General features: G+C 38.8%; 1 protein-coding gene across 1 annotated transcript in view; it reads left to right on the top strand.

Annotated features, from left to right (window-relative positions):
- The window catches only part of LOC104522254 (myomesin-1), a 37,221-nt gene extending 17,990 nt beyond the window's left edge, over positions 1-19,231 (top strand). The window contains exons 12-25 of the mRNA XM_029084151.1: positions 202-346; positions 974-1,033; positions 1,291-1,358; positions 1,938-2,051; positions 2,738-2,825; positions 3,579-3,617; positions 3,711-3,816; positions 5,598-5,761; positions 7,199-7,235; positions 7,551-7,573; positions 9,217-9,272; positions 14,342-14,557; positions 17,688-17,811; positions 19,020-19,231. Of these exons, the coding sequence (XP_028939984.1) occupies positions 202-346; positions 974-1,033; positions 1,291-1,358; positions 1,938-2,051; positions 2,738-2,825; positions 3,579-3,617; positions 3,711-3,816; positions 5,598-5,761; positions 7,199-7,235; positions 7,551-7,573; positions 9,217-9,272; positions 14,342-14,557; positions 17,688-17,811; positions 19,020-19,231 (1,452 nt within the window). The remainder of the gene's footprint in view (positions 1-201; positions 347-973; positions 1,034-1,290; positions 1,359-1,937; positions 2,052-2,737; positions 2,826-3,578; positions 3,618-3,710; positions 3,817-5,597; positions 5,762-7,198; positions 7,236-7,550; positions 7,574-9,216; positions 9,273-14,341; positions 14,558-17,687; positions 17,812-19,019) is intronic.
- The last annotated feature ends 7,030 nt before the right edge of the window (positions 19,232-26,261 follow it).

Raw genomic sequence — 26,261 nt, 5'->3', positions numbered from 1 at the left:
CCACATGTTTGTATAGCATCAGTAAATAGGCTTCACCTTTAACAGATTTCTTATTTATTTGATTTTATATTTAGAGCTGGAGCTAGAGATAGTGGGAATCTGAATAAAGAAAACAAAATTTCACCTAAAGATACCACCTAATGTTTGACAAATATTTTTTGACTCTGACATCCATTAACTGTTGCTTTACTGTACTTGAAGAAATACAAAATGAAGGTGGACCAGAAGACTGGCCTTGTTGAAATGATTATGGATAAACTTGAGGACAAGGATGAAGGGACTTACACTTTCCAACTGCAGGATGGAAAAGCAACCAATCAATCCAGCCTTGTTCTCATTGGTGATGGTAAGATAATGTATATTGCACCGTAGGCTGGAAAAATTATACCAAAGCTACCTCAGTTGTCGTCTTCAGTTTTCACTATTTTCAATACCAATAGATATTCCAGAGGTTCTTCGTGTCACAGTGCTTGCCTGCCTCATATAGGACAGGGCATGTGTGTGAACTGATGTTTTTAAAGTGCTGGGAGGAAGGGGAATTGTTATAGAAATGTAAAATATCACAGCCTGTCATGGTTTACTTTTCTATGGATGGAATAAAAATTTCCCATGTAAAAAGCCCATTCAGGTGGGAACAAGTAGCTGCACCTCTTCGAGCTCAAGCAGCTTGCTGACTCTGTTGCTGCTCATTTGCCTTCCTACCAAGAGAGGAAAATAGCTGTACGATCAGGAGTTACGCTTCATCAGGCATGACACATTAAACTCCTGATGACTGCAAGCAGCTAGGAAATTTGGGTTAGCCGTAATCAGCTTCTGATAATTTGAAATGTTCAGTGAAAACCAGCCCCTATGGTAGGATTCTCATTGACCTCCAAGGGACACAGTTGCACCTAACTGTTATAGTGACATTCAGCACTGTAGAAATGGCACATGATGTTTAATCTTAATATTTCTTGCTGTCTTTAATTCCTAGTATTCAAGAAGCTGCAGGATGAAGCAGATTTCCAGAGAAAAGAATGGCACAGGAAACAAGGTGATAATGTGGATATTTTTAAGAATCACATATGTGTTAGTCTGTTAAGAGTTTGTTTATACTTATATCTGTTAATTTGAAATAGATGTATTTAGTTCTGTTATATAGTCACTTACCTTCTGAAGGGGAAATAGGAAAAAATAAAACCATATTAAAATATAACAGTATTCTTGTCAAGAAAAATAGATTTGCCTCTGGTTTTGTATCATGAATATCACTGATGTGACCTTTAAAAATATATCTGTCATTTTAAACAGGTCCTCATTTTGTGGATAAACTGGGATGGGAAGTTACCGATGACTGTAATGTGATGTTGAAATGTAAGGTAAGGGGCAAGGAAAACATTGAGTACAATGTTCAAAGCACTTTGACCTATGTCTACTTAGGCAGTGAGGGTGGGAAGGGACTAAAGATGTGCCCTTTGCTTGTGTACTGCCAACTGCACACTGGATAGTGACAGAGCCTCTGAAGGCTAATCATGCTGGGGCGATTGCTCATTGCAGTGTAACAAAATACCTTGGAAAATAGCTTGAACTTTTTTCTTCAGGTTTGTCAGCCACTGACCCAGAAAAAAGGCACCTGAATAGGAATTGACAGGTCTTTGTAAATCCTGGTACTTTCTCATTTTTTGCCTGGTTTATGTGTGCAGAAATCCCCTGGGCAGGATCCACTGGTTCCCTGGGCTCCTTGAAGCCATTGGCAGTTCTTTTCTCTCTGTTTTCATCCTGCTATTTTCCCTCTTGCATGTCTCATTTTAAAATGGAGGCCTGCAATAACTCACTGTGATGAAGCTGTAAAGCTTGCTGTTCTTTTATAAGAGACTTGAACAGGCTAAACCCTGCAACACTAACTTCCCCTGCTCAAATGAACAGAACGATTAAGATGTGGTTTTCATCCATCTTAGGTGGCTAATATTAAGAAGGAAACACACATTGTATGGTACAAAGATGACAGGGAGATAATGGTAGATGAAGAACATGACTTTAAAGACGGAGTGTGTACTCTGCTGATATCAGAGGTGAGTGATTGTTCTTGGTAGCCCTCAGCTGAAGTCAGTGTTATGAATTCAGATGAATGATATGATCTAATCTGATATTTCAGCAGAACAATCAAAAAAGGAAGTGGGTTTTAAAAATGGAAAAACTCACGAGGCGTCTGTGTTTCAGCTAAAGCAAATATCTATCTATAACTGCTCGTTCAGATTTTCAGGAAATGATGACAGAAGAGATAATAAGCTTGTCACTTCCTTTGCATGTCAGTTTATCAACAGAATGATATCATATTTAAGTTGCAAATGGCAATTGGAAAGCACTTGTCACTCGGAGTCACCAGAGAGGTCTGGTCCATACCCAGCCTTGCTGCAGCCTGGGGGTGTGACCTGCCTTCACTACTTCATCTCTTTGCTCTCAGTTCTTTGGCTGAGGAGGGAAGAAGAGCCTGGGCCCCCTGGGGCTGGGGGCTCCCCCAGGGCTGCAGGCCAGGACACCCCGGCCAGGGTCCATCCCACCACCCCAGCCAGGAGCAGGGCAGCCAGGGTGCACTGGGGAAGCCCCAGCTGCTGCCATTGGGCACTTCCCTGGAGATGGGGACTCAGCTGGGTTCAGGAGTAAAATCTAAGTATTTCTACCAAAACTTGAGAAATTTTCTACAGAAATTTTTCTACAAACTGTTTTGAAAACTGGGTTTACTGTTACAATATTGCAGTTTTCTAAGAAAGATGCTGGCACATATGAAGTCATACTGAAGGACGACAGAGGAAAGGACTCCAGTGAGCTGAAGCTTAAGGACACAGGTCAGAGCCACTTTCTGCCTGCTGTCAGCTACGCCAGCCTGGCTGCTGGCCTGCGAGCAGGTTCGGGGTAATAGAGGCGACTGCATGTGTCACCTTCCTGTGTCGTTGTTCCTCCTGTATACAAGATCATCTCATTAGAAAAACAGATTTTTCAGTTCAAATAATGTTTTAATAGAGCTTATTGCATCTGGTTTCAGTATAATTTTGGAAGAATACCATGACTAACGCTAGGCAAAATGATAACAAGTTTCCTCAGGGGGACATCAGTAGTGTAAGTTGACAAGTATAGAAACAAATTATTGAAGCAGATAATTTTAAAAGGTTTCACATTTTTATTATATTTTGCCATTCATTTATTTAGGGGCCTGTCCACTCATTGTGATTGCTGTATTTTAAAAAATTCACTTATGTTTTCAAGCAAGTGGAGAAAAACCCTGTCCATTAGAATGTATACAGATGGGTTAGCATTCCAACTAAATAGTATCATGTAAAAAAAAAAAAATGAAAAAAGATAATACAGTTTTGTTCAGCTGCAGCAATATTCATCAAGGCTAAAGTTAAAGAAGTCTGGAAATTGTGGAATAACAAGCTATATTTCTGCATTACTTAGATTTCTAATATGCTTTATAAGGTAGGCCCCATTTGTTTTTCAAACCTACTGGGGAGAATATTTCAGAGTTAGTACTTGTCCTGTTATTGACTGTGCTTGAGCTGCAAACACAGAGTCTTAGTCTCTGGATTTTATTTCCACAGCTTTTGCAGATCTAATGAATGAAGTATGCAGAAGGATTGGTAAGCACTTAATTCCCTTTTCAAATGAATGACTCATTGTGACATTCAATGAATGGCTGCATGGCTGCCTAAAACCATGTGCTATTCTTTCAGCTTTATCTGCGACAGACCTGAAAATCCAGAGCACAGCTGAGGGTATCAGACTGTACTCCTATGTTACTTATTATGTGGAAGATCTGAGAGTAGGCTGGGTGCACAAGTAAGTATGCAAAAGCTTTGCAAAAGTCAGTCCAATTTTGTTTTTATAGACTCAGAAATTACCTATATATATGAGAGTGATGAGGCTCAGCTTTCTTATCATCTCTCCTGAGTCCTTCTCTCACATGAGTTGGTTTCATTGAATTGCATCCACGTGAAACCAGTACGAGAGTCAGGTGTTGGTGGTGCAGGGCCCTCCTACCGTTTCCCTCATGAAATAGAGAGTCCCACGCCAGGGCCATGCTGCTTCAGAGCACTTCCCACCTCCCAGATGGGAGCTTCATCTTTCCCTGAATCAGTTTTAGGGAGTGATGCAAACATAACCTAAGAGACCAACAAGCTTTAAGAGGTGCCAGCACCATGGCTTCAGAGATACCTAGCCTGGAGTTCTGCTTGTCTAGAAGCTGCAATTCATGGGAACTGGGACAAACAGGCACATCCTCTTAATCCATGGGTTCATGTTTATGAGGCAAAACAAGTTCCAGTATATGCCTGGGACACTAAAATCCAGAGAATCCCTCATTTGAGAGCTACAAACCTAATGAAGACAGACAGAAGAACTGAGATTTTAAAAATAAATCGAATGCCCAGCTATCCATAAAAATAATGGGAGTTGTATATTCAGATCCACGAGACAGCTTTGAATTCTCAGCCAGCGCAAACAGCATGCACTGGAAAACCCAGGGAAGTAAACATCTGGAATTTGATTTGATGCTAATAACATATTTGAATCGCTTCAAATCTATTATTACTGTTCTTGCTGCTTCACTTCCTGTGGACATGGTAGTAGTTAGTCTTTAGGATGGAATCTGAATTACTGATCTCTCAGTAAAACTCATGTAAATGAGGCCCAGTATACCCAGGATGTGCTGTAGCAGTCTGGCTGTAATGAATTACCCTGATGCTAACAAGCAACACTGTCAGAGAAATGAAAGCAGTTTGAGGTTTTTCTGTTTCTTGGCACCTATTTTGACCTGGTATTGCCAGGAATCCTAAGCATTTCAGAACTGGAAATTGATATGAAGTGTTCTGGATTTCTCTTTCTCTCTTAATTTTCTCCCTCTCTCTTTTATCTATTTAATTTTTAGAAACTAATTTAATCTTGAAGCACAGCAAATTAGTCTAATAAAAATGTTCTTTGACCTTCTAGTACATTCAAAGTTACCAGTTTAAAGATAAAAAGAAAATTAGTAGCTTATTTGACTTATATTTTTTGCCTCATCCAGGGCAATTAACTGCTTAGCTAGGAAAATGAGAAATAGATATTTTTTGTGGAAGAAGATATACTTATGTCAAAGTGTGTTTAAACTCCAAAGCATAGCAGAGGATCAGAAAACATTCCAACTGGGCAAACACTATTTGACAGAAGTGTGAGTTTTTTGTAGGTACAGCCCTATATAGTTTTGTTTTGCTCAAGCAGAAATAAACCTATGCTGAAAAGAGAACATGAACCTTCAAGGATGCATGGATTATCCTCCAGAGATCTGGGTTTTAAATTTGTATAACTCTTCTATGGCTCAGGTCATGGACTAAGACACATAACCTTTCTGCAAGCTCTGAGGAAAGCTAGACCTTGAACCAGGAAAGACTGTCATGCCAATTCTGACCCATTGGCCCACAGCTTTAGCAAGAACTTGACTTCAGAAGTTTCAAAATATGCTGGTATATCATAGTACCTTGGAAATAATTGAGTGACTGCAGATGTACTCAGTGACTCAACATGAGTAAATGCCATTTATATTCCAGTAAAACAAAAGGGTAACATTGTTGTGTATTTTTCAGTGATACACAGATTAGGTTCACAGACCGAGTGAAGACTGGTGTCACTGGGGAGCAGATCTGGTTGCAGATCAATGAGCCGACTCCACAGGACAAAGGCAAATACACAATGGAACTCTTTGATGGTAAAACAGAACACAAAAAGACAGTGGATCTTTCTGGACAAGGTAGGCCATTCCCTCTGTGATCATCACCTGCATCACCTGCACAAGGCAGGAGCATCTATTTCAAGACCTTGCTACAGATCTGCTACTTTTTGGGAGTAGTACTTTCTGCTACACTGTAGGGTCTGTGTGTGTACCCCGCAGCCTGGCAGGGTTTGTGGGGACAGTGCAATTTGTTTTCCTCAACCTGTGCTCTTGGGTCATAAATTATGAACAGCTTTTTCATATTCCAGATACCTGCTTACTGTTTGCCTACTGGGCTGAGACGTCAGCCCAGTTTTTGAGCTATCTTACAAAACCCCTCGTGTTGCTGTCATTGATTGGGAGTTTTAAATACAAGTTGTAGCACTGAACGCCTTCTGTATCTCTCCCTTCCAAGTAATATTTAGAGGAGGAAGTGAGGCACAAGTTTGTTCTGTTACTTTCCTACTGCATTTCTTTGATGGATATAATAGGGCTCCTTATTCTTCTGAGATGTCAAGACCTTTCATCAGCACAATGAATGAATGCTAGGGGAACATCTACAATTATTCACATTGGCTGTTGGAAGCTTTTACTCTGAGAGACCGCTTAGATCCTAGGGAACAAATTAACTCCATCCAAATTGCCAAGTTTCTATCCTCTGCCATTCCCATCCCTAAAGTTCCCATCCCTAAAGCGTCACTTTAGGTCTGCAAGATCTGTGTAAGGGCAATAACCTTATAATCATCTCCATGCTGCTCCTTCTGTGCTCTATCACACTTTCTGAGAAAACAGATTTCTTCTTCACTGTCAAAGCAGAGAGGTTGACCTCCCACATGATGGCAGCTTAGCCTGAAGGAGACAGCAGTTTGATACCTGGTTTGTTCATGGCCATCAGTGTGATGCTTCAGAGCAGATGTGAAAAGTACTCGGAAAAAACAGATCTCATATTCCATAAGCCAGTGGTCTCTGAAGTGGGGTGCATGCAAGATGATCTGCTGGGGTGCAGGAAGAAAATATGAGAACTTCAGTAGTACATCTGTATAATTTATAAATAAATAAATATACATATATTGGGTGTGCATGCTAAAAAATTCTTTACCTATAGGAGCGCACAAGCAAAGAAGTTTGTCATAAGTTATCCATTTAGGTGGTGTATTTTGGGTTTCTTCCTCTGTTTTGTGAGATAATTTCAGCGTATTGCTCTCCCACTATCTCTTTGTCTTAAAGCTTGACTTTTAGAAAAAAAAAAGAGTGTGTTTGTGCATTCATATGTATATACAACAGCTGTCATATACAAGATGGTCTTTATTAGTCGATCCATTCAGCATTTTAGGGCTTATACAATATGCATGCATCCATACATTAATATTTCTTTAATGATGTCTACATTTTTAATTTAGTTCTACGTTCTAAATTTAAACTTGTGATAATTTATCTCTGAACTTACCTTTAAAATCAACTTTTCTCTTTACAAAGCATTTGATGAAGCCTTTGCTGAGTTCCAGAGATTAAAGTAAGTATTATGCCATCTTAATACAGTAATGGCAGATATAAAATAATAAGAGTATTTGTTTATTTTGTGCTGGAGCTAAATATATCCTGTGAAACAAACCCTAGTCCTACAGAAGTCTGTAGGAGCTTTGCATGTGACTTCTTTGGTGCAATTCTTATATAACCGTTAGGTAACAAAGAAAAAGCAGCATAGCCAAATGATGAGAGATGTTTTTCTTAACAGATTAAAGACAATTAAAAATATAAGCTATTTTTCAATCACTTTAAGTAAACTTTAACTGAAATTGAACTTTCTTTTTGTTTCTTTCAACTCCAGGCAAGCAGCGATTGCAGAGAAAAGTAAGTGGGCCTTCTTTGACAATGGTTGCAATAAACTGTTTACAAAGGTTTTCTTTCTCTCCAGGAAGGTTGCGTGTTGAGAGACAGAGGGCATGTATACGTGTGTATGTGCATGTGCTTATCCTAAGATGAATTTGTCCTTGCACCAAGGGGAAGCAAGGAGAGTGAACTTTTAGTGATTTAACTTTGGTGCACATTGCAGCTAATGCCACTATAGTTACGGGTTATGTTGACCTTTCCAGTCTAAGCTCCTGTTCTCACTGTCAGTTAGCCTCCTCTAAAAATTATCTTTATTGCTGAGAACTCTCATGCATATTCTCTGCACAAAAGTCACTTTGTTTTCAAAGATGGAGGAAATAATTTGGCTAATTTCGAACTATCTAAAATGTCAAATGGCACTGCACTACATACAGAGATGAGTAAGAAAGCAACAGTAGCTTTTGCATTGCTTAAAGACCAATCCCTGAATCGCCTGATACATTTGTGTGTGTGTCAACTCCAACATAGCAACTAAAACAAAAGTATGTCATAATTATTTAAGGAATAAATCATTAGAATTCAACTTGAATTATTAAGCTCAATATTTTCTCTATTTACAGAAAAATGCTTGGAAAAAAATGTAACACTTCAAAAAGTTCTCCCGCTGAAGATTACTTTCAGACCTGTATAAAAATGAGGGCAGAAGTGGCATTTGAGAAGTTATTGGAGAAAAATGTGTAGAGCAGTCTGAGCTAACTCCTCCTGGATGTATAAGCCAAATAGAGCAGAGTCTGGAAATGTACAGTAATCTCATGCTGAGATGTCATGAAGGGATTGGTAATAGCCCTGTCCTGGGCATTTAATTTCTAACCCTGGACCATTCATAAGGGGCTGGCATGTTAATTGACATAACACAGCCCCATTCCTGGTCTCATAAGGTTGTTATCTCTGTGCCCCAGAGTACATCTTTTACAGAATACATTAGAGAAGAACATTTTGTAGAATCATTTCCTTCCTCTGCCAGGCTCCACTAAGACTTATAACAAACAAAATCCATACTCCAGAATAAGTGCACCAAAGCCTGCATGTGATCAGCTTATTTGAATTTATGTAAGACTCCTATAGGACTTTGAATTTAAAACTAGATCAAATATCAATCTCATTTATACCCAGATATGTACAAAGCGGTGGAATTTCAGTGCTGTCACTGAGACTGCCTTTGTATTTAGACCAAAACCTAATCTCCGCCACTTCATCAGTTGTCATTCATTTCCTTTTGGAAACACAACATTTTTAGTTTATGACACTAAAAATTTAGAGCACCACATCTCAAAAATTCAGGGTTTTTTTGTGCATGAGGAAGTAATACTGAATTGATAGCAAAATCTGCAGGACACAGCACATGTACTTTCATTCCTCTCTGTAAGTGATTGACACCAGCTATTAACACACCTTTTACTCTGAATTAAACATTTTTTAAAGTCCAAATGGTGTGCTAAGAATGACGAATAGTTCTCTGCTAGTACAGATATCAGAGACAGGTTGTACATAAATAAGATAAAAGGAAAGAACTAGAGGGGAAACAGAATCTGGGACACAGTTGATTTTGAGACACTAAAGAAAATTATGCTCTTTTTTTTTTTCTTTTTTTTTTTTTTTTCCAGATCGTGCACGGGTACTTGGAGGTTTGCCCGATGTTGTTACCATCCAGGAGGGCAAGGTACAGTAAATTAACTGAAGTTTTACCCAACAGCTTGAATGCCTTTCAATGATGGGAAAATATTCCCCTTTTTTCTTTTTTTTTTTCTTTTTTTTTTTTTTAAATATACCATCTTTAAAATCTGCTACATTATTTATTCATCCCCTGCCTTCTGTACATAATTCAACGGTCTTGCACAGATGGGTTTCTGTATTCAGGGCAGTGTCTTTTCTTAAGCATTAGATAGAAGTGAGATGACAATGTGAGCTGAGACTAAAACTCCTTATATAATCAGCTCTTTAAAAATTCATGGATAGGTTTCACAGTTATGGTTTTTTTTTGTAACAGGGTATCAGGGAAGTTGAATTCCCTTTTGACTAGATTCCTAGTCATTCTATGTCTTTTGCAGTTAACTTCCTTGCAAAATGGCAAGACAGTCACCTCTGTTAAGGCTGGCTTTTAAATGGTGTAAAAGAAGTAAACTGTAACAACTCAATTCTCGTCCAGACAGAAGGAGAAAGTTTTCTCTATTTCATCAGGGTGAATGAGAAGGAAGTAAAAAGAAGTCATTAGTGTTACTTTGGATTATATTAGGAGAGTTTAGCTGAAAGATTATTGTAAGGCACTCCCAGAGGAACATGGCTACATCGATGCTTGAGCACAGAACAGATGACCCAGAAAGTCAGTTCTCAATCTTGCAGCCTTTTCCCAGCACACTGCTTCTACAAGTTGCTGCTTAATAGTACGGAGACCAAGAAATGCCTGCTCTTCACTTCCCGCTGCTCTGCCACTAGCCAGTTCCTCTTTATAGTGTGTGCAAACACTGAAATAGGGCATGTGAATGTAACCTGTAACATGACAACGACAATAAGGCACCTTCCTGATATTTCTGGCTTTATCCGGCAGTAGGTCAGCTGGGTTAAAAGTATTTGATCATAAGATGAGTAGAAGTGTTAAGAACCTAAAATCTTGGTCTGAATCACTTCACAATGCAAGATATAACATAGACAACATGTAGTGGACTGCAGTACTTCTAGAAAAACTAAGTATCTTGGCATTACAAAATGCAATAACATTTGATTAAACCTTTAATTAAAGGATTTAACAGTTTGGGAAATGCTGTAGAAGTAAGAATCATTCATATGAGCATTGTAACTGTAGGTAGAAGACACAAAGAAAGGGAATCAGTTTGCAGAGTCTCAGCTAACAATGCTTGTGCTTGGAGATGAGATTTTCATACTGCTTTGGCAGGGGATAAATTTGGGTGGTTATTATCAGTTTTGAGCTTTCTGTCAAAAGAGAGTTGATATGAAGTTGAGTATGAACTCATGAAAGCAAAATGTGTAGAGTTTATAAAAAAGGAGTTTTTAAAAATGAGTTCCAAAATCTTACAGACACACATTGTCCTTGACAGCAAGGACATTTGTAATTTTTGAATAAGTGACTGAAAAACTCCCAGAACTTGAGACAAATATCCTTGACCTTATGTTTCTGGATTCAGTAGATGACCATTTTGAGAAACAGAGTAGGACAGAGAGCGATTGGGGAAAACAGTGCTTGTTTGAGTGGCGTTGGCTCATCTGTCTATTGTTTGCATATATGCTAGAGAGAGGGAAATGCAGTTCTCTGTTGTGTAATTCATGCAAATTGCACAATTGTCAAGGATCTTGAAAACCAAAACAAGGTAGCAGAGGACTGGCAATTCCAAGTTTTGATTTTGAATACAAGTGCAGGCATAACTAGAGAGTTATATGAACAGATTGGCATCCCTAGATTGAATTTCCAAGCATATGCATGTCTTAAACGTAACACCATGACTGTGATGCTATTTATTAGCTTTTAACATGTGACCTGAAGGATATGTGCGAGAACGAATGAACCAGTGTTTACCCAGTGCTAATCAAACAACATTCCAGATGGCCTAAGAGGCTTCCACTGATAGACAGAAATGCTCTTCAGCAGTGGGATATAATTGGAAAAGGCTAAGTGTCAGTTCATATTAGGGAGGAATTTGACCTGACAGAGAATACTAGCATAAGTTTTGTGTACAGCCAGTTAAATTAATGTAAGTGGCTGTTTTAATGAAGGCCTGTAAGTGAGCAAGGACGTTTAGTTTTAAAAGGAGAGGCTCAGCATTCTGACAGACACTTTCTGACCTAGAAGCAACATCTTGCATCCTTCTGCCCAACAACTTCCCATTCTACCCTTCTGCCAGGGCTAGGTGTCCTCACAGCTAGTCTGGAAGAAGGGAGCTTCCATGCTGCTTCAGTTCAGTCACTGTCATCTTTGCCCACACCACTTCTGAATCTGGGTTTGTGCTAATATGCAAGAGGAACAGCAGCACGTGAAATGCAATTACGTATTTCCCTCTGCCACATGTAGTACCCTACTCATGATAATCTGCAGTGAAAGACTGAAAAAGTAATGGGGCGCACATAGGGCCTGAACTTGCAGCCGCTGATTGCTTCAAATGCACATGCCTCAATGCTCCAGGTCCAGAACTGGTACAGGAATTTTTGTGTGCAGATCTGAAATACTAAGATTTAGTTCAAAGAGGTTTACTCACCCAAGGTTTTTCAGATTAGATTTCCTGATAGATTTAATTCACTCACCACAATATCTAAACAGGTTTCCAGTTCTTGCCCCCCTGCCCAAACAATCATCAGAGCCAGACAACTACTCAAAAAGGGGGATATCTTGAAGGGGAAAAGTGCCTCTTCTCTTCAGGAGAACAGAGCACCTTTTTTACCTGGATAAGGATTTCAGTCTGAATACAGCATTATAGTCAGGGGTTTCTGTGAGTAATGAGGATATACATGAGAAAGGACAATCTTCTGTCCAAAGAACAGAAAATCTGAAACAGATATGTGCAGTCACAGTGGGTGATCCCTTCTCCCTGGCCAAGGCTTTGTAATTACCTTCCAGAAAACCAAAGATCTCAACATCTACATAGTGAATGATATGATACATCTCTGCACATTAGTGGCTGGAAAATAAATAAGAGTCGGGAAGATAAAAAGGAGCATGGATGTCAAAACAGGAACTAGTGATGCAAGGTTAAGCAAAATCCAGCTATTTTAAGGAATTATTTAGAAGAAAAAGAATCATCACTGCTGCTTGAATCTTTTTGAATTAAAAAGTACTGACACCACTTCAAACACCTGAAGTTTGAATTATGCCACTAATAGAGCTGTCTGGACATGGCCATCAGCTCATTAGCATCTTGGAGTGGCAGCTGGGGCCACTCAGTGGTGATCTCTTGCTTGCTAGAGTGTTAGAAGACAATAAAGAAATATCGAGGACTTGAAGGGACCCATATGCAATGCCTGGCTGAGGCTGAGGCCATGTTTGTATTGAGAACAATAAGGAAGAAAAGGAAATGTAAAACCTCTTGGTTTCCCCCCATTTTTCAAAAAGATAGACTGATACAGCAATCAAAACCACATTCACCTTCACACCAGTGGGCTACAGGAGAAGGCAGTCAACAGCCCCATGCGGTCACAAGCTGCAGGTGCTGCAGGAAATCAGATAGAGGCCATTTCCACCAGCCCATAACCACCTCTCACTTGGAATCTGTCCTTCCTTCGGTATCAAGAATTATGTGTTGTTGATGGAAGAGAGACTTCCTCCTCCCTTTTGTTGTCATTTTGGTCCTTAGGGGATGTGGTATTTATTAGGTTTTTATTTTGCTGTCAGAGGTACAAAAATCTTTCATTTGTACAGAAGTATCAATTTTTTCTATCTGCTCATTTCAACAGCCTTCTGAGTGTCAGTCTTCTGTCCCATCTTCCACCATCACACTACCAGATAAGAGGCAGAGAGGTGAAGGGAAGGTAGCCTGTTAAATAGATTTCTCATGGTCGATTTTTATCATGACAGCTTAGAGGGCCAACAATCTGAGTGCTCTTCAGTGGTCTCTATTTTTGACACATTTTTATCCAGAGCTTCTAAAAAAAATGTAATAGAAACTTGATTCCAGTCAAGTGGAAGCTTGTCCATTCCTTATATATCACTTAGTCCATTCATAATGAACCATTGAAGACCATTTTCTCTGCAGTAAAAATTCTTGAATTTTAATTTAAAAAAAAATCTACTTTGCATAACTTTTTAAGTTCAGATCAATATACTATTTAATACTTAGATATAAAGGGATTCCTTCATAAATAAAGGTCTAGAGAAAGTTTCATATGAACATTCTTAATGTTTGACTCTGTGTGATGTTAATTTTTGCAAACTCTTTTGAGACAATTCCCATGGCTTGTGACCAGACAAGGGGATCATTTATGTGTGTTGGTATCTCCCAAACATGAATTTCTCTGCTGACAACAAAAAAAGGAGGCCTGAGCATTGTGTGCAGAATAGACTTGCCAGCCTACAGAAAGTATCCAACTGCAAGTGATCTCTCCAACAACTGACTCTCTGACAATGAAGATACTTCCTTCAGTTTGATGGGACTGAATTCAGTCCTTAGGAACCTTACTAACATCAAAGGGAAACACTCATACGAACAACAAAGAAAGGGGAAAGCCTGTATTGATTTCAATTAAAAACAATTTTATGGAAGTGCAAAAAACAATTCAAGTCTGTTGGAAGAGCTGTCGGGGTATAGTTTAAAAAGATCCTAAATTAAACCAAATATTCCAGGGACACTTTGTTCTTAGTTATTTTAAAAGGCAGGCACGCTTTCTTTACTTCTGTGGCAAATATATAGTGAGCTTAATGTGAACAAATCCATCTGACAGTTCCTCAAATTCTCATTTCAGGTCTTACACACAAATGCAGATAATATCTAATTTTATATTAAACAATATGCATGGAGAAAGCTCCACTAAAGATTAAGAGAGTAGAGAAGAAGGTGCATAAATTATTGAAAGGTTTTAATGGAGTTTTTTAATTAACTGAGTTCCTTCTCTTCCTTTATGATACAGAAGACTCTGACAAAAAATATTGATCATTGATGATGAAATGCATCCATTTACTAAGAGCAGGGAGCTAAATAGGGGGTTGGAACATTTGGAGAGTCAGGCATCAAAACACATAGCAAATATTTACTGACTCTTACTTATAACCCTTTTGTACTTTTTCTACAGGCACTTAATCTTTCTTGCACTGTCTGGGGAGATCCTACCCCAGAGGTCTCATGGCTGAAGAATGAAAAAGCATTTGTATCAGATGCTAATTGCATTCTGAAATTTGAATCTGGAAAAAAAGTCAGCTTTTCCATTTCTACTGTGTCCACACTCGACTCTGGGAAATACAGCATTGTGGTGAAGAACAAGTACGGCACAGAGACCAGCGATGTCACTGTAAGTGTGTTCATACCTGAGGAAGAGAGACACTCTGAGCAAGAGAAAAAGACAGAAGATAAGAAAACGAAAGCGTGAATTTAAGACTAGGAAACAGAAGTATGGGAGAGATTTTGGATGATAGGCTGACATAATCTGTGTGTGTAAATGGCTTTCTGCTTTAGCAGGCAGCCTTGGATTTTTCCACTCACTTCACTTTTGCTTCTAATACACTTAATTGTGCCAGGGAGAACAGGGCCTTTCCTAAATATTCTCTTACTGCTAACTTCACACAACCTAGTTGTAGCATGCTCAGCCAGGCCAAATGCATGCTGGCTGCAAACACAGGTCCACCATTTCAGCCTCTTCCTGGAGCATTTGACCACGCAAAAAAAATGGAAAGGGTGAAGAATTGTTTCAGTGGAGGCAACTAGTGAGGTAGATGGAAAGATAGAAAATGATCGAGGCATTTTTGAGCAGCAGTTTAGATTTCTTCCAAGTTTGGTAAAGTAGCATAGATGGAATGTGTTCGAGAATTTAATCATAGAGAAATGAGTGCTGATTTTGTCTACATTAAGGCCCCTTTGTATTGCTGTGTTAATTTAGAGGGGCCTTAATATGGGTGTCATTTACATCCATAAATATTGTTTAATCTGCCCAATTGGGGTAAAAGTACTGTAACATAAATGAAAATTAGGCTTAGGAGCCCAGAATACTAATGTGTGTGTGTGTCTGCAAAAATGTACGAACTCTCCTCTGTGTTCACAAATAAACTGCATTCACTTCTTTCCTTCCATCACAAGCTTGTTTCACTGTGTCTTGTTTTACTAGTCATGGCTCTGGTAGTTGTGCACAGTATCTTAGTGTCTTAATGCTTTCACCACTGTAATTACCTCTAGCTTCCCTTCAGATCCCTGTTAATCTTCACTTTACTGTTCACGGGAAAACCCACAATGGCATGTCTTCACACCTTTCTGTCCAGACCTTCACTACTTCACTTCTCAACTCAACAAGGTATTTTTGCAAATTCAGGCACAGGAGTGGTCTCATGTGATTCAATGGATCTGCTCATGAATTTTGATTTAAGGGTGTTAGGTAAGTATTTTGTTAGACTGAGACCTCAGTTAATTTCATCCAAACCTAACAGTCGAGATCAGAAATAATATATTTTGTCAAGATCTTTTAAAGCTACAAAAAGAATCTTCACTAGAACATAGAAAAAAAATGGTTTTTCCCAGATAAAAATGTTTCAGACAAAAAACATTTGTCCAGATCTTTGAACACACTTACATAGATTAAAAACTCCATGTCAGCTATTTTACAACAATGCCACTGATTATTTTTAGCTGAGGAAGAGCAACAGAATGGACATATATGTCCATCCTGCTGGACACATATGACATATACATGTGATACAATCTGTATCATATGTAGATATATATGATCAGAAGCAGTAATCAGCCCAATTGCTAATTAGGAGAGCAATATGCCATATTAATAATGGTTTTCATTACTAGTCTCACAACAGCACAATTCTTCACATCAAAATCTAAAGAACTAACGTATGTATTTTCAGCATAAGCATGATCTGTGTGCACCTTTCGCATACTTTCTCTTACCATTTTTAGCTACTGTGACTGCAGAAATATTGCTGTTTCCCGGGCACTCATTTTGCTGCAGTATTGGCCATTCTGTGAGGATGCCATTAATAAGTGCTGTACAGTCAACATTCACTTAAACCCTTGCCATCTGAGGTTTACTGTCAGCTAACATTAAAGACAAAGTGGAAACATGAGGGAATTCTTAATGGCTCAGGTAAAAATAGATTCAACAGTTATCAATGGTGAAAGTGGTGATTTTTGCAAATTTTAATTTTTTATCAGTTTCTATAAAGGGCTAATGATTATTACCTTGATCATAAAAAAAAATAAATCCAGATTTAGAGCAGATTTATGACCTAACAATACATGTTAACATATGCTTAACTTTAGGTATGAATAGTACCACCAGTTTCAAGGGACACGTTACGTTTATCTGGTATAAATCTTTTTTCTTCCAGAACAGATTTCACATCACAGGGATTTTTAACATGAAGTTACGTAAAACTAATGTGTTTTCACATAAACAGTGTATGTGTTCACATAGCCTTATCTCCTAAGATAGTTAAAACTCAAGTATCAAATTTGATGAATCATTGCAATATTAAAATGTGTAATTATGTACATTAATGAATCAGTATCTGTTATAAAAAAAGTTCAGACTATTTAGTCACAACAGCTGTGTATCAGACAAAGTAAAACAGCACAATTTTTAAATTTCAAAATATAATCATTAGAATATCTGCAATTTGAGATACAGCAACCTTTCTGAGTTTAAAAACTAATATCAAATTATTTTATCACTTTGCTTAGTATGACATGAAGTCAATTCAAGGATGATGAGCAGGTCAATTAACCTTGGTCCCAGGACATACACCTTAAAAGCAACAGTGTCACATCTCTCTTCTATCCTCTAGAGTGCAAATAAGAATATGACTTCATCTTCGCAATACCTGATAACTGATGTTTATTACTTAGAATTAGTCTATTTTTAATAACAATTGCATTTTGGCAGCAGTTTATTTATACTACTTTAGCTTCAAAAATATGTCCTCCTGCCTCCCTCCATTTGGCAGAACTGTGAGGGAACTGAGGGGAGACCTAATTAATGTTTACAAATACGTAAAGGGCAAATGTCATGAGGATGGAGCCAGGCTCTTCTCAGTGATGCCCAAGGATAGGACAAGGGGCACTGGGTGTGAGCTGGAACACGGGAGGTTCCGCTTAAACTTGAGAAAAAACTTCTTTACAGTGAGGGTGACAGAGCCCTGGAACAGGCTGCCCAGGGAGGTTGTGGAGTCTCCTTCTCTGGAGACATTCAAGACCCGCCTGGACACCTTCCTGTGTGATCTCATTTAGGTTCCTGCTCCCGCAGGGGGATTGGACTAGATGATCTTTTGAGGTCCCTTCCAATCCCCAACATTCTGTGATTCTGTGGGCCATCTCACAGATAAAAGGCTGGATTCCACTTCTCTCTGCTTCAGAAGATGTGTAGCTGCTTGTGATGTATCTACATTTCTCGCTTGTGCATTTTTGTTCTTGCTTTGCTTCAGGTGATTGTGATTTCTGTGTCAGGACAGACTGACACAGTCCAAGGACACGATCAAAATAATATAAATGTATCTAAAAAAAGAAAAACAATGACAGCAAACAAAAGGAAGGAAGGGGAAAAGAAAGGTAAGAGCACTTTCATCTTTATGGTCTTCTACTCCAATGAAAAAATTGTTAAGCATTATGCAGTTAATAGTTTGTGCCAATCAATATTTTTCAGGTCCCAAACAATCAAGTTTAGAGTATGTATGCTCTTAATCAACAAAAAATACAACTTATGAATTGGCAGGATGAACCTCAGTGAAAGAGTTTTAAATCAGCACTTTTAAATCACCATTCCACTGGGCTTCGAGTTCTCACCTTGGCTTGCCTGTCTGATGAAAGATTTTTAAGCCATAATAATACTCCCAAATTTCTGAGTGCAGAAGGCAGATCTCCTAAGCCTGTATACATGCACAGATTGAATTATTTTCCAAAGCAAGACTCATTGCAGCAGCTAGGCATTTGACAATTAAAAATAAAAAAATAATGAAGTGTTTTAGAAAACCCCTATCCTATAGCCACTATTTAAGATTAATCAATTATTCTCTCTTAGTTTTATGTCCATATTGAATGGTAAAATTGGAATTGTAAGTGACCATTTTTCTGTCCAATTTAGAGAAAGAGTGGAAAATGAAAAGCTCTCTGGTGATTCAGCATTCTTGTATAGTACAGATTTTTACTGTTCTTTTAGAATCTTACTATATTAATTGCTACTTGGACATTGATTTATTCTTCACGATTACAACTCCCTCATGTAGAGCTCCAAATAAGGCTTAAATTCCAACATTATCAGAACACCTGTTTTACACATTTTTGCCTAAGTATTTTTTCTTTGTGTACAGGGTGTTTACATGTTACATCATTGCTGACAGAACATTTTATCCTCTTATTCCCCTCCCCTTTCTGCTCTTAAGGCAAGGACAAATATTTAACTGTATTTCTTTCCTCTCTTGCCTTACTGGTAAGGGTAGCCCAGAGATTTCTGAGCAGTCCTGTAAATGAGATTACTTATGTGAGAAACAATTACTTACACCTGTACATGTTTTGCAGGTTCTACCCCTTAATCTTTTTTAATTAGAGACCATAAAGTCTTAAGCTTGTTTTTGGCTTTATAAAGAGTAGTAATGTTATTTATGACATTGAATCTCTTTATATGGGTATGGTATGGGAAGAAGGAAAAAAAATCCATTATAAGGTCATAACCAATGTGAAAGCAAAATCTTGCCCTACATACCTCTGTGTTGCTGAGCACAGTACACAGAAGGGAAATTTTATTACTTCTCCTAAAACAGATTTCATTAAGCCACACGTAGAAGAAATTATTGCTACAGAAGAGACACCTAATCCAAATGAAATCCTCCCTGTGGAAACAGAAAAGAACATGAAAAGCAACCAGCGAGCAGCAAAGAAGACTGATGGGAAGGCAGCAGTAGCAGAAATGGTTCCTCAGCCCACAGAAAGCTTGGATAGGCAGGGAAAGAAACCACTGGAAAAAAAGCCTTGAGCAAACTCCACTGTTCTTGAATGAAGAATGTGATCTTGTTACGACCTGGATGATAGGTTCAAGCTGAGGTTTCATGGGTGGCAGACGAACCACGATATTTTAACACAGAAGTTTGTTAGTGTTTTTTAATAACATTTGTAATACTTTATAACTTTAAATGCATAGTAGATGGGCACTTCTGTCTCAGTACCAGATTAGTTGCACTGTCACTTCTAAGTATCTTAATAATGTTCCATGTACTGACAAGGTGATTTTAATTACTAAACAATGTCCATGATAAGCAGAGGTTATTAGAGTGAATCCTGTCCAGAACTGATGTATTTACTACTCTGTAAAACAATGTTGGTATCAGTTATGTGGCTCTGTTAGTTTATATTTGTAGGCCATCACAGCTTGAGGCAGATCCTGCTTACTTTCTCAAGGAAACCATATGTACAGTCCTCTTAACGCTATATGGGCTGTAATTTTCACCATGACCAATTTGGCCACAGGGAAGATCTCCAAAAAGAGAACCATCTCCTATAGATGCAGAGAGGCCATAAGTAGGTTTTCTTTTGATCCAAGTTTCTTTCATGCATACCTGTTTCAGGTGGATCAGGGTGACATCTGGCCATTTATCACCACAGACACTCATGTGACTGCTTTTCAGTCCTCTCCATTAATTCTCTCCTGGTCTTGGTGAGATACTATGGATAGAGCATTAACCCATAAAGTATCAGCTGCCCCACATGCTTGTTTCTCTCCACCCTTTTTGCTACAGCTACAGAAAATCATTGTCCTCCTTCCCCTCAGTGACTCAGCCCAACACTATCCCTTCTTCCCCTCAAGAGGATCAGAACCACTGGCTTCCTATAGAAGAGTGTAGCTTCATGGTCCATCTAAGTGAGTAGTAAACATAAGCCAAGAATCTCTGCTTTAAATTATTACTGTGCTCATTCACATTCACTACTATGTTCATTCACATGTTTATGTACTGAGGATATAAGAAAATATGACTTGTTTGTGGATGCTTGGCTACCTTGGAAGAAGCAGAGCTCGAGCTGAAAACCAAACCAATAAAAATAAAGGTCACAATTAATTTTGTTAATAATGCAAACTGAGTTCAGCTTTTACATAACCAAAAATTATTAAATACAAGAACTAAAAATATTTTAATTACTAGGAAAATATTTTTATTGATTTCAACTCTTAGAAGGCTCAATCATATTATATTGGCTTTTTCTTGATGGACTATTGCCAAAAGATAACTAGACTCCACTGATATTTCTAGGTCTATGACAAATGCAGAAATACTGAAAACACAAGAAATACCAGTTTCTAATCCATCCTTTCAGCATGAGAAAACAAAGAATCTTAATAGCATGTAAATGCATAACACCTAAGACACTGATATCTCTGACAGAAGGAAACCCATTTCCTCCCAGTAGAATTCCAACAGTTTTATTCGACTCTTCTTAAAACCAACAGAAATATGCCTGCTGAATTAAATACTAGATAAAGTGCTCACCTGGAGGCAATTAGAGCAGTAACATTTCTGCAAACAAGGTAAAGGATTTAAATGATATGGATGGTCCATTCAGAGTGACAGAAAGATGCAGGATGCAATAGAGAAAAAATTAGGCAAATCAAAATATTGACTGCTACAGAAAAAAGTGGTGAGATAAACTTAAAATACAGAATGAACTACAACTAAAATCATCCTACCAGACTTAGTTACTGTTTGACACATAGAGCTTGATTCAGTTTTATGTTACATTATGTTCTACATTTATGCATTATAATTTAAACTAGTAGAAAACTGGAGTAGCCCAGCAGTGAATGACATAAGCGCAGGTCCCATACAGAAATGCAGTAAGGAGCATTTCCATGGCCGCAGACTTTTAAAATGAGAACCTTCATGCATATGAAGGTTCTCATGCAACTGTGACCAAAAATGATAAATGTCTCCAGATGTGTGATTACATCATTCTGCCAGAGAGTTAACAGTCTGGCCTTTCAAAACTTTATAAAGCTGCAGGTTGTCTCACACAACTCTTAACTGCCCTTTCCCGAGGCAATTACTTCCACCTGCCTCACCTCTCTAACTATCCATCACCTCCCACAGCTCCTTTGGGTTGGAAGCCTATCTATCTGTCTCCCGCAAACATCAGGGGCAGCGTGTGGGTTACATATAGAACAGACGGTACCACCGAGAGCCTGATCCCAGTCCTGCAAAATGCCACAGGGGTCTTTTCATTGGTTTTAACAGAAAGCAAGCGGGATCTCAGAAGAACGTTCTAAAAACGTCCCAGATCTCAGATTACAAAGCCCATTTTGCTCAATGTGAAGCCAACGGCAGATCTCTCTTTTGTGTCACCGTACCAGAATCAGGTCCTAGCTTTTTTTTTTTTCCCCCCAGAAAGAAAAATCAGTATTTTCCTGATATTTCTATTAAAACCTAGTGGAAATACTTTTTAAAAATTAAACTAAAATGCACAGGGGTTTTTTTGTTTTATTTTGTTTTTTTTTAAAATTTGGATGGTTCCTCAAAAAGCTGGAAATGCAGTCACACTAGTATTGTTCTACTGGAAATCATCTGCTATCCAGAAACATAAATGCATGGTAAATGAAATGCACAAATAAACATATAAAAGATTTTTTTTTTCCATTTTATTTAAGCTGTAGTTGTTCACAAATGTATAACAAAATGTTCAAAATTAGTATTATCAGAATTATTGAGTATATTAAAGTTTATTATGTTACCATAGTTGAATCTGGCTTTTTTTCTGGCAATCTGAATGCACAATTTATATTCTATTCTCCACGATAATTATGAAAAATTGTTTCAGTCTCTGTCCATTACATAATGATGGAATGGAAATTATTTCTGAAGCAACAGAATCTCCCCTCAAACACACAGAAACATTTGACTACATTTAAATTCAGTCACTGGCTGCAATGTTTAATCTGCTACAAAGGGTGGTCTTTGAAGATGAAAGAAGACACGAAAAATAGGCTTTGCCTCCCACTGTAGTAAAGGCATTGGGATTCCAGATGTTCTTGAATTTTTCTGAGAATTAGTTCTGGATTTGTTAGCCAATTATTGAGGAAGACCTGTTTGTGGTCTGAGACTGAAAACCATAATTTGATAATATATAGAGCCATAATCTTCGAGGCAGTTAGTTGCAAAGTGAGATCATCCTTAAACCAGCATAGGGTGGACCTCTGCTCTGTATCCTTGAACAGTAACTATAAAGCAAATGCATCAACAATACTCCATTTAAACTGCACTTATACTGACCAGACGTCTGAAAACAAAGCTTTCCACATGAGCTTTCTTGTGTTATTAAAAGGACAGTAAGTTTTAAGAAAGGAGGTAAAATGTTGGCCAGGAAAAAGAGTAACAATAGCTGTAAAGAGAAAAATGTAAAGAGCAGCTGCTCTGTTCCACAAGGGCTTCTGGAGGTGAATGCACTGTGACGGAGACGGTGAGGGGATGAGACCGATGGCAAGGAGAGGAAGGAAGGCACCAGATTTGGCTGCAATCTTCTGCTGACTTCTCCCCTTGTCGCACTTCCCATTTCATTATGCGAGATGTCTTTCCTGTAATCTTTCTCCTTCTGCATTTTCAAATGCAACACCTTTCCTCCCTGCTTTATCCACCTTCTCTTCTACCATCCATCCTATTTCATATGGTCATTTTAATTTACTCTTTCATCACTCACACTAACAGGAGCAGAATAAAACATCCTACTTACTTAGGCTGTGATTTTGGCAAAAATATGGAACCTCTAAACAGGAGGTCTGAAACCCTATCATATCTATTATCAGAAGATGGTTTGTGAAACACCTGCTAATGATTGACAAAGAATGGAGAAATGTTGCTCACCTGAGACTTGATCTGAGTGTGCTGACTTAAGCAAACACCCTGAACCTACAAACAAGCCCATCAACTACAGTGGGACTACTGGTGTGCTTAAATATTTTGGTGGTTCAGGCTATGGCCAGGGTACAGCCCTGAATCCTTGCTTCTAACTTTCCTCATTTTTTTCCAACTGTTAAATGGGATTAAAAAGATAAACTAAATTGTTACATGCTGTCATAATGACATTTTGATCTCAGACAACTTATTGAAATGCTCCTGAGAAGACGTGTGCAAGTCATGACTAAGATGCAGAGATAAGGAGTCCCTCAGGTTTATGGGTAAGATATAAGAGAGTCTAAAAAACAATTTAAAAAACCCCAAAGCTTAAGGCTGGCCTGACTGCTGTAATATGAGCATGGGTGATGGTGGGTATGGAATAAGTGAGTACTCCAAACAATGGTTTCTGGGTGTAGTATGCACACAAAAAAAGCACAATGACATAAATCTCATCACTGATGTCAGCTTTTTTGCCATATGTGGCCAAAGACATTGGTTTTTTAACTGCTGTAACAACAAAGCAAAAGGCCATTTTTTCTTTCATCTATAAATGTCAGCAGCACGTTGTGCACCCAGGGACCAAATACAAGCTGGGTGTTGGCGCTACATCCCAACACCTACAGCTCTCTAGTATCTGCAGAACCACAAATTTTCTGAGACTCCACCGAAGCCGTGCCTACTACTCTATGTCCTCCCAGACCTGTGATTTACCCTGGCACTCTGTAGCCTAAACCTGCTGAAGACCCTTCATTCTTCCCTGTCAAGCCCTAAGCAGGCTACCTCTCTCACACACTTGCTGCTAGACAGGATCTAGGAGCTGAAGAGCCAGAGAGCCACTTATTGGCACTACGTAACACACTTTCAAATTATTTTCCCTCCACTAGAAAATAAATAAACAGATAAACAGACAGATAAATAAATAAACAAACAAATAAATAAATAAATAAGCAGTTGCTCTCATCACACCCTCCCCTGTCTCTAATGGGGCAAATAGTGACGTTTGTGGTGAAAAGGCAAAATGAACCTAGATGAGGTGGCAGGGTTGCTGTGGCCTGGAGGCCCTGGTTTGATGATCAATGACTTATGGTTCAACAAGAACCACAAATCACACAGAGATGTTGAGAGATCCTGTCTACACCACTACAGTGTTTATCAGAATGGAAACACATCTTGCTCAATACAGCTGTGGAACACGCAAGCCATGTTTACAGCTTGATGGTAATCTTCTCCGTGTAAGTGCTAAAAGAGCAGAGAATGCAAAAGCAAAATACTGAGAGCTGCCTACTTCTGTAGCCTCCAGATTGTCTGGAGATGATAACTTTGGAATGGAAAAGGTTAGATAAAGGAAAAACATTGTGTTTCCAAATAAATGCTCTTTAATCAGAAGCACCTATTCCAGGTCGGAAATAGAAAAGTATGACTTATCAATTTGTTATCCCTTTTCAAGTATAGATTTTCCTGTCACCTAAGAAGCTAGCCTGCTTTGGGATTAGGCTTAATTTTGTAATAGGATCTAGCTTAAAATTGATATTTGAGGACACATCATAGATTCAGCCCCTACCTCTTATCTCCCCGTGAACAGGGTCGTCTGGTGTTGGAAAGGAGAATCCCCTCAACTGAAAAAATCACTTGCTGTTACAACCAGCAAAGATCACAGGAACACGAATAAAAATATTCTGTTAGAGCAACTGCTGATGCGGTTGCCATCACAAACTAAGCAACTAAGATGTCAAATGAAGAATTCACTAAGCAGGGAAATGATCTACTAGCTGAAGCACAGACTGCAACAGATGTTATGCTAATGTGGCTAGGTAATTATTATTACGACACTATATTCAAAGGGAAGGCCTCTTCAGAAAGCTGCTGCAGCTGAAACATGTTTGTACTGAAGGGTGGAAAATTGCTCCATTAGTCTGTGTTGCATCCATGTATCCCGAGTCCTGGAAAGTGTTCCAAAATGGACTCCAAATTTCTGACACAACAAATACATCATCAAAATGATCAAGCATTAAATGCGACCTTTCTTTCTTTATATATATATATATATATAAACATAGTCACCCTACCCATGTAATTCTGTTTTGTGTCTTCTTCCATTAACTGCTTTCTTTAAGCACGTTACACAGTGGTAGGTTGTTTTGGTTTTGTTTCTTACTTCCATGCTCAAAGGGATTTAAATATATTATTTGGCAATAAGCAAACTCACTGACTATAATCTTTTAGGCAGCTTGTCCCAGGAGGTACAGATGAATACAGATCTCATCTCTTTGTAGGACTGGTACAAAAGATTGTCAAGGATCTTTTTAGAGATACATGGACTACCACAGTAAGCTTTGTCTATAGCTACTTCGCATGCTAGCATGTCTTTTTGTCAGTTGCACTGAATACTATTAACTAGCCTCATTTCTTACAGGCCAATTATGTAAAACCTATGTGACAGCCCAATATGGCTCTAACACCAAGTGGGGAAAGCTGTTTTTTAACAAAACTCTTGTCAACAGATTGGCAGCTGAAAAAGTAATTGGCGGACAAATAAAAGTACAGTAAAATAAAGAGGTAACATGGATAGTAACAATTCACATTTGCAAAATCTAAACTGTATTTCCAATCATGCTACTTTTCTTTTCCCTTTTTTATATTGCAAGTTATTTGTGGTGAGAACATTATTCTGTTTTAGCACATATTATGTGTCAGTATCATCTGGGGCCTCTGGGTCCATGTGTGACTCAAGTAAATAATAACACATAACCAAGCCAACTTCAGCGAGCAGCAGCGGCATGAATCACAAAGCAATGGGCAACGAAGCTGCTGACCTGAAATGCACACCTGGCCTGCTGGACACGTTTTGATTGTGCAATTGGACACTTTCATCTAAAAATAACACGAACAGGTTACTCCACAGCCTCCCCTGGGCAGCCCGGCGACTTTCAGCGGGCGATGCAGTGACAGGGGCACGAGCGCGGAGCCTCCTTCGAAACGTCCCCGGCACGAGGCGCTAATGCCGAGGCAGCTCAGGCGGCGGCTACAAGCGGCTGCGGAGAGCAGCCTGCGGCCCAGCGCCTCAGGGCACGGCGGGACCCCAGGCCCGGCGGTAGGCAGCTGGGTACCCGGGATGCCTGGCCCAAGCCT

Source organism: Antrostomus carolinensis, unplaced genomic scaffold (assembly GCF_000700745.2).
Source record: "Antrostomus carolinensis isolate BGI_N321 unplaced genomic scaffold, ASM70074v2 scaffold12873, whole genome shotgun sequence".
In the NCBI taxonomy this organism is placed as follows: domain Eukaryota; kingdom Metazoa; phylum Chordata; class Aves; order Caprimulgiformes; family Caprimulgidae; genus Antrostomus; species Antrostomus carolinensis.
Note: the sequence above shows the minus strand (reverse complement) of the source record. Positions and strands in the feature narration are given on the sequence as shown.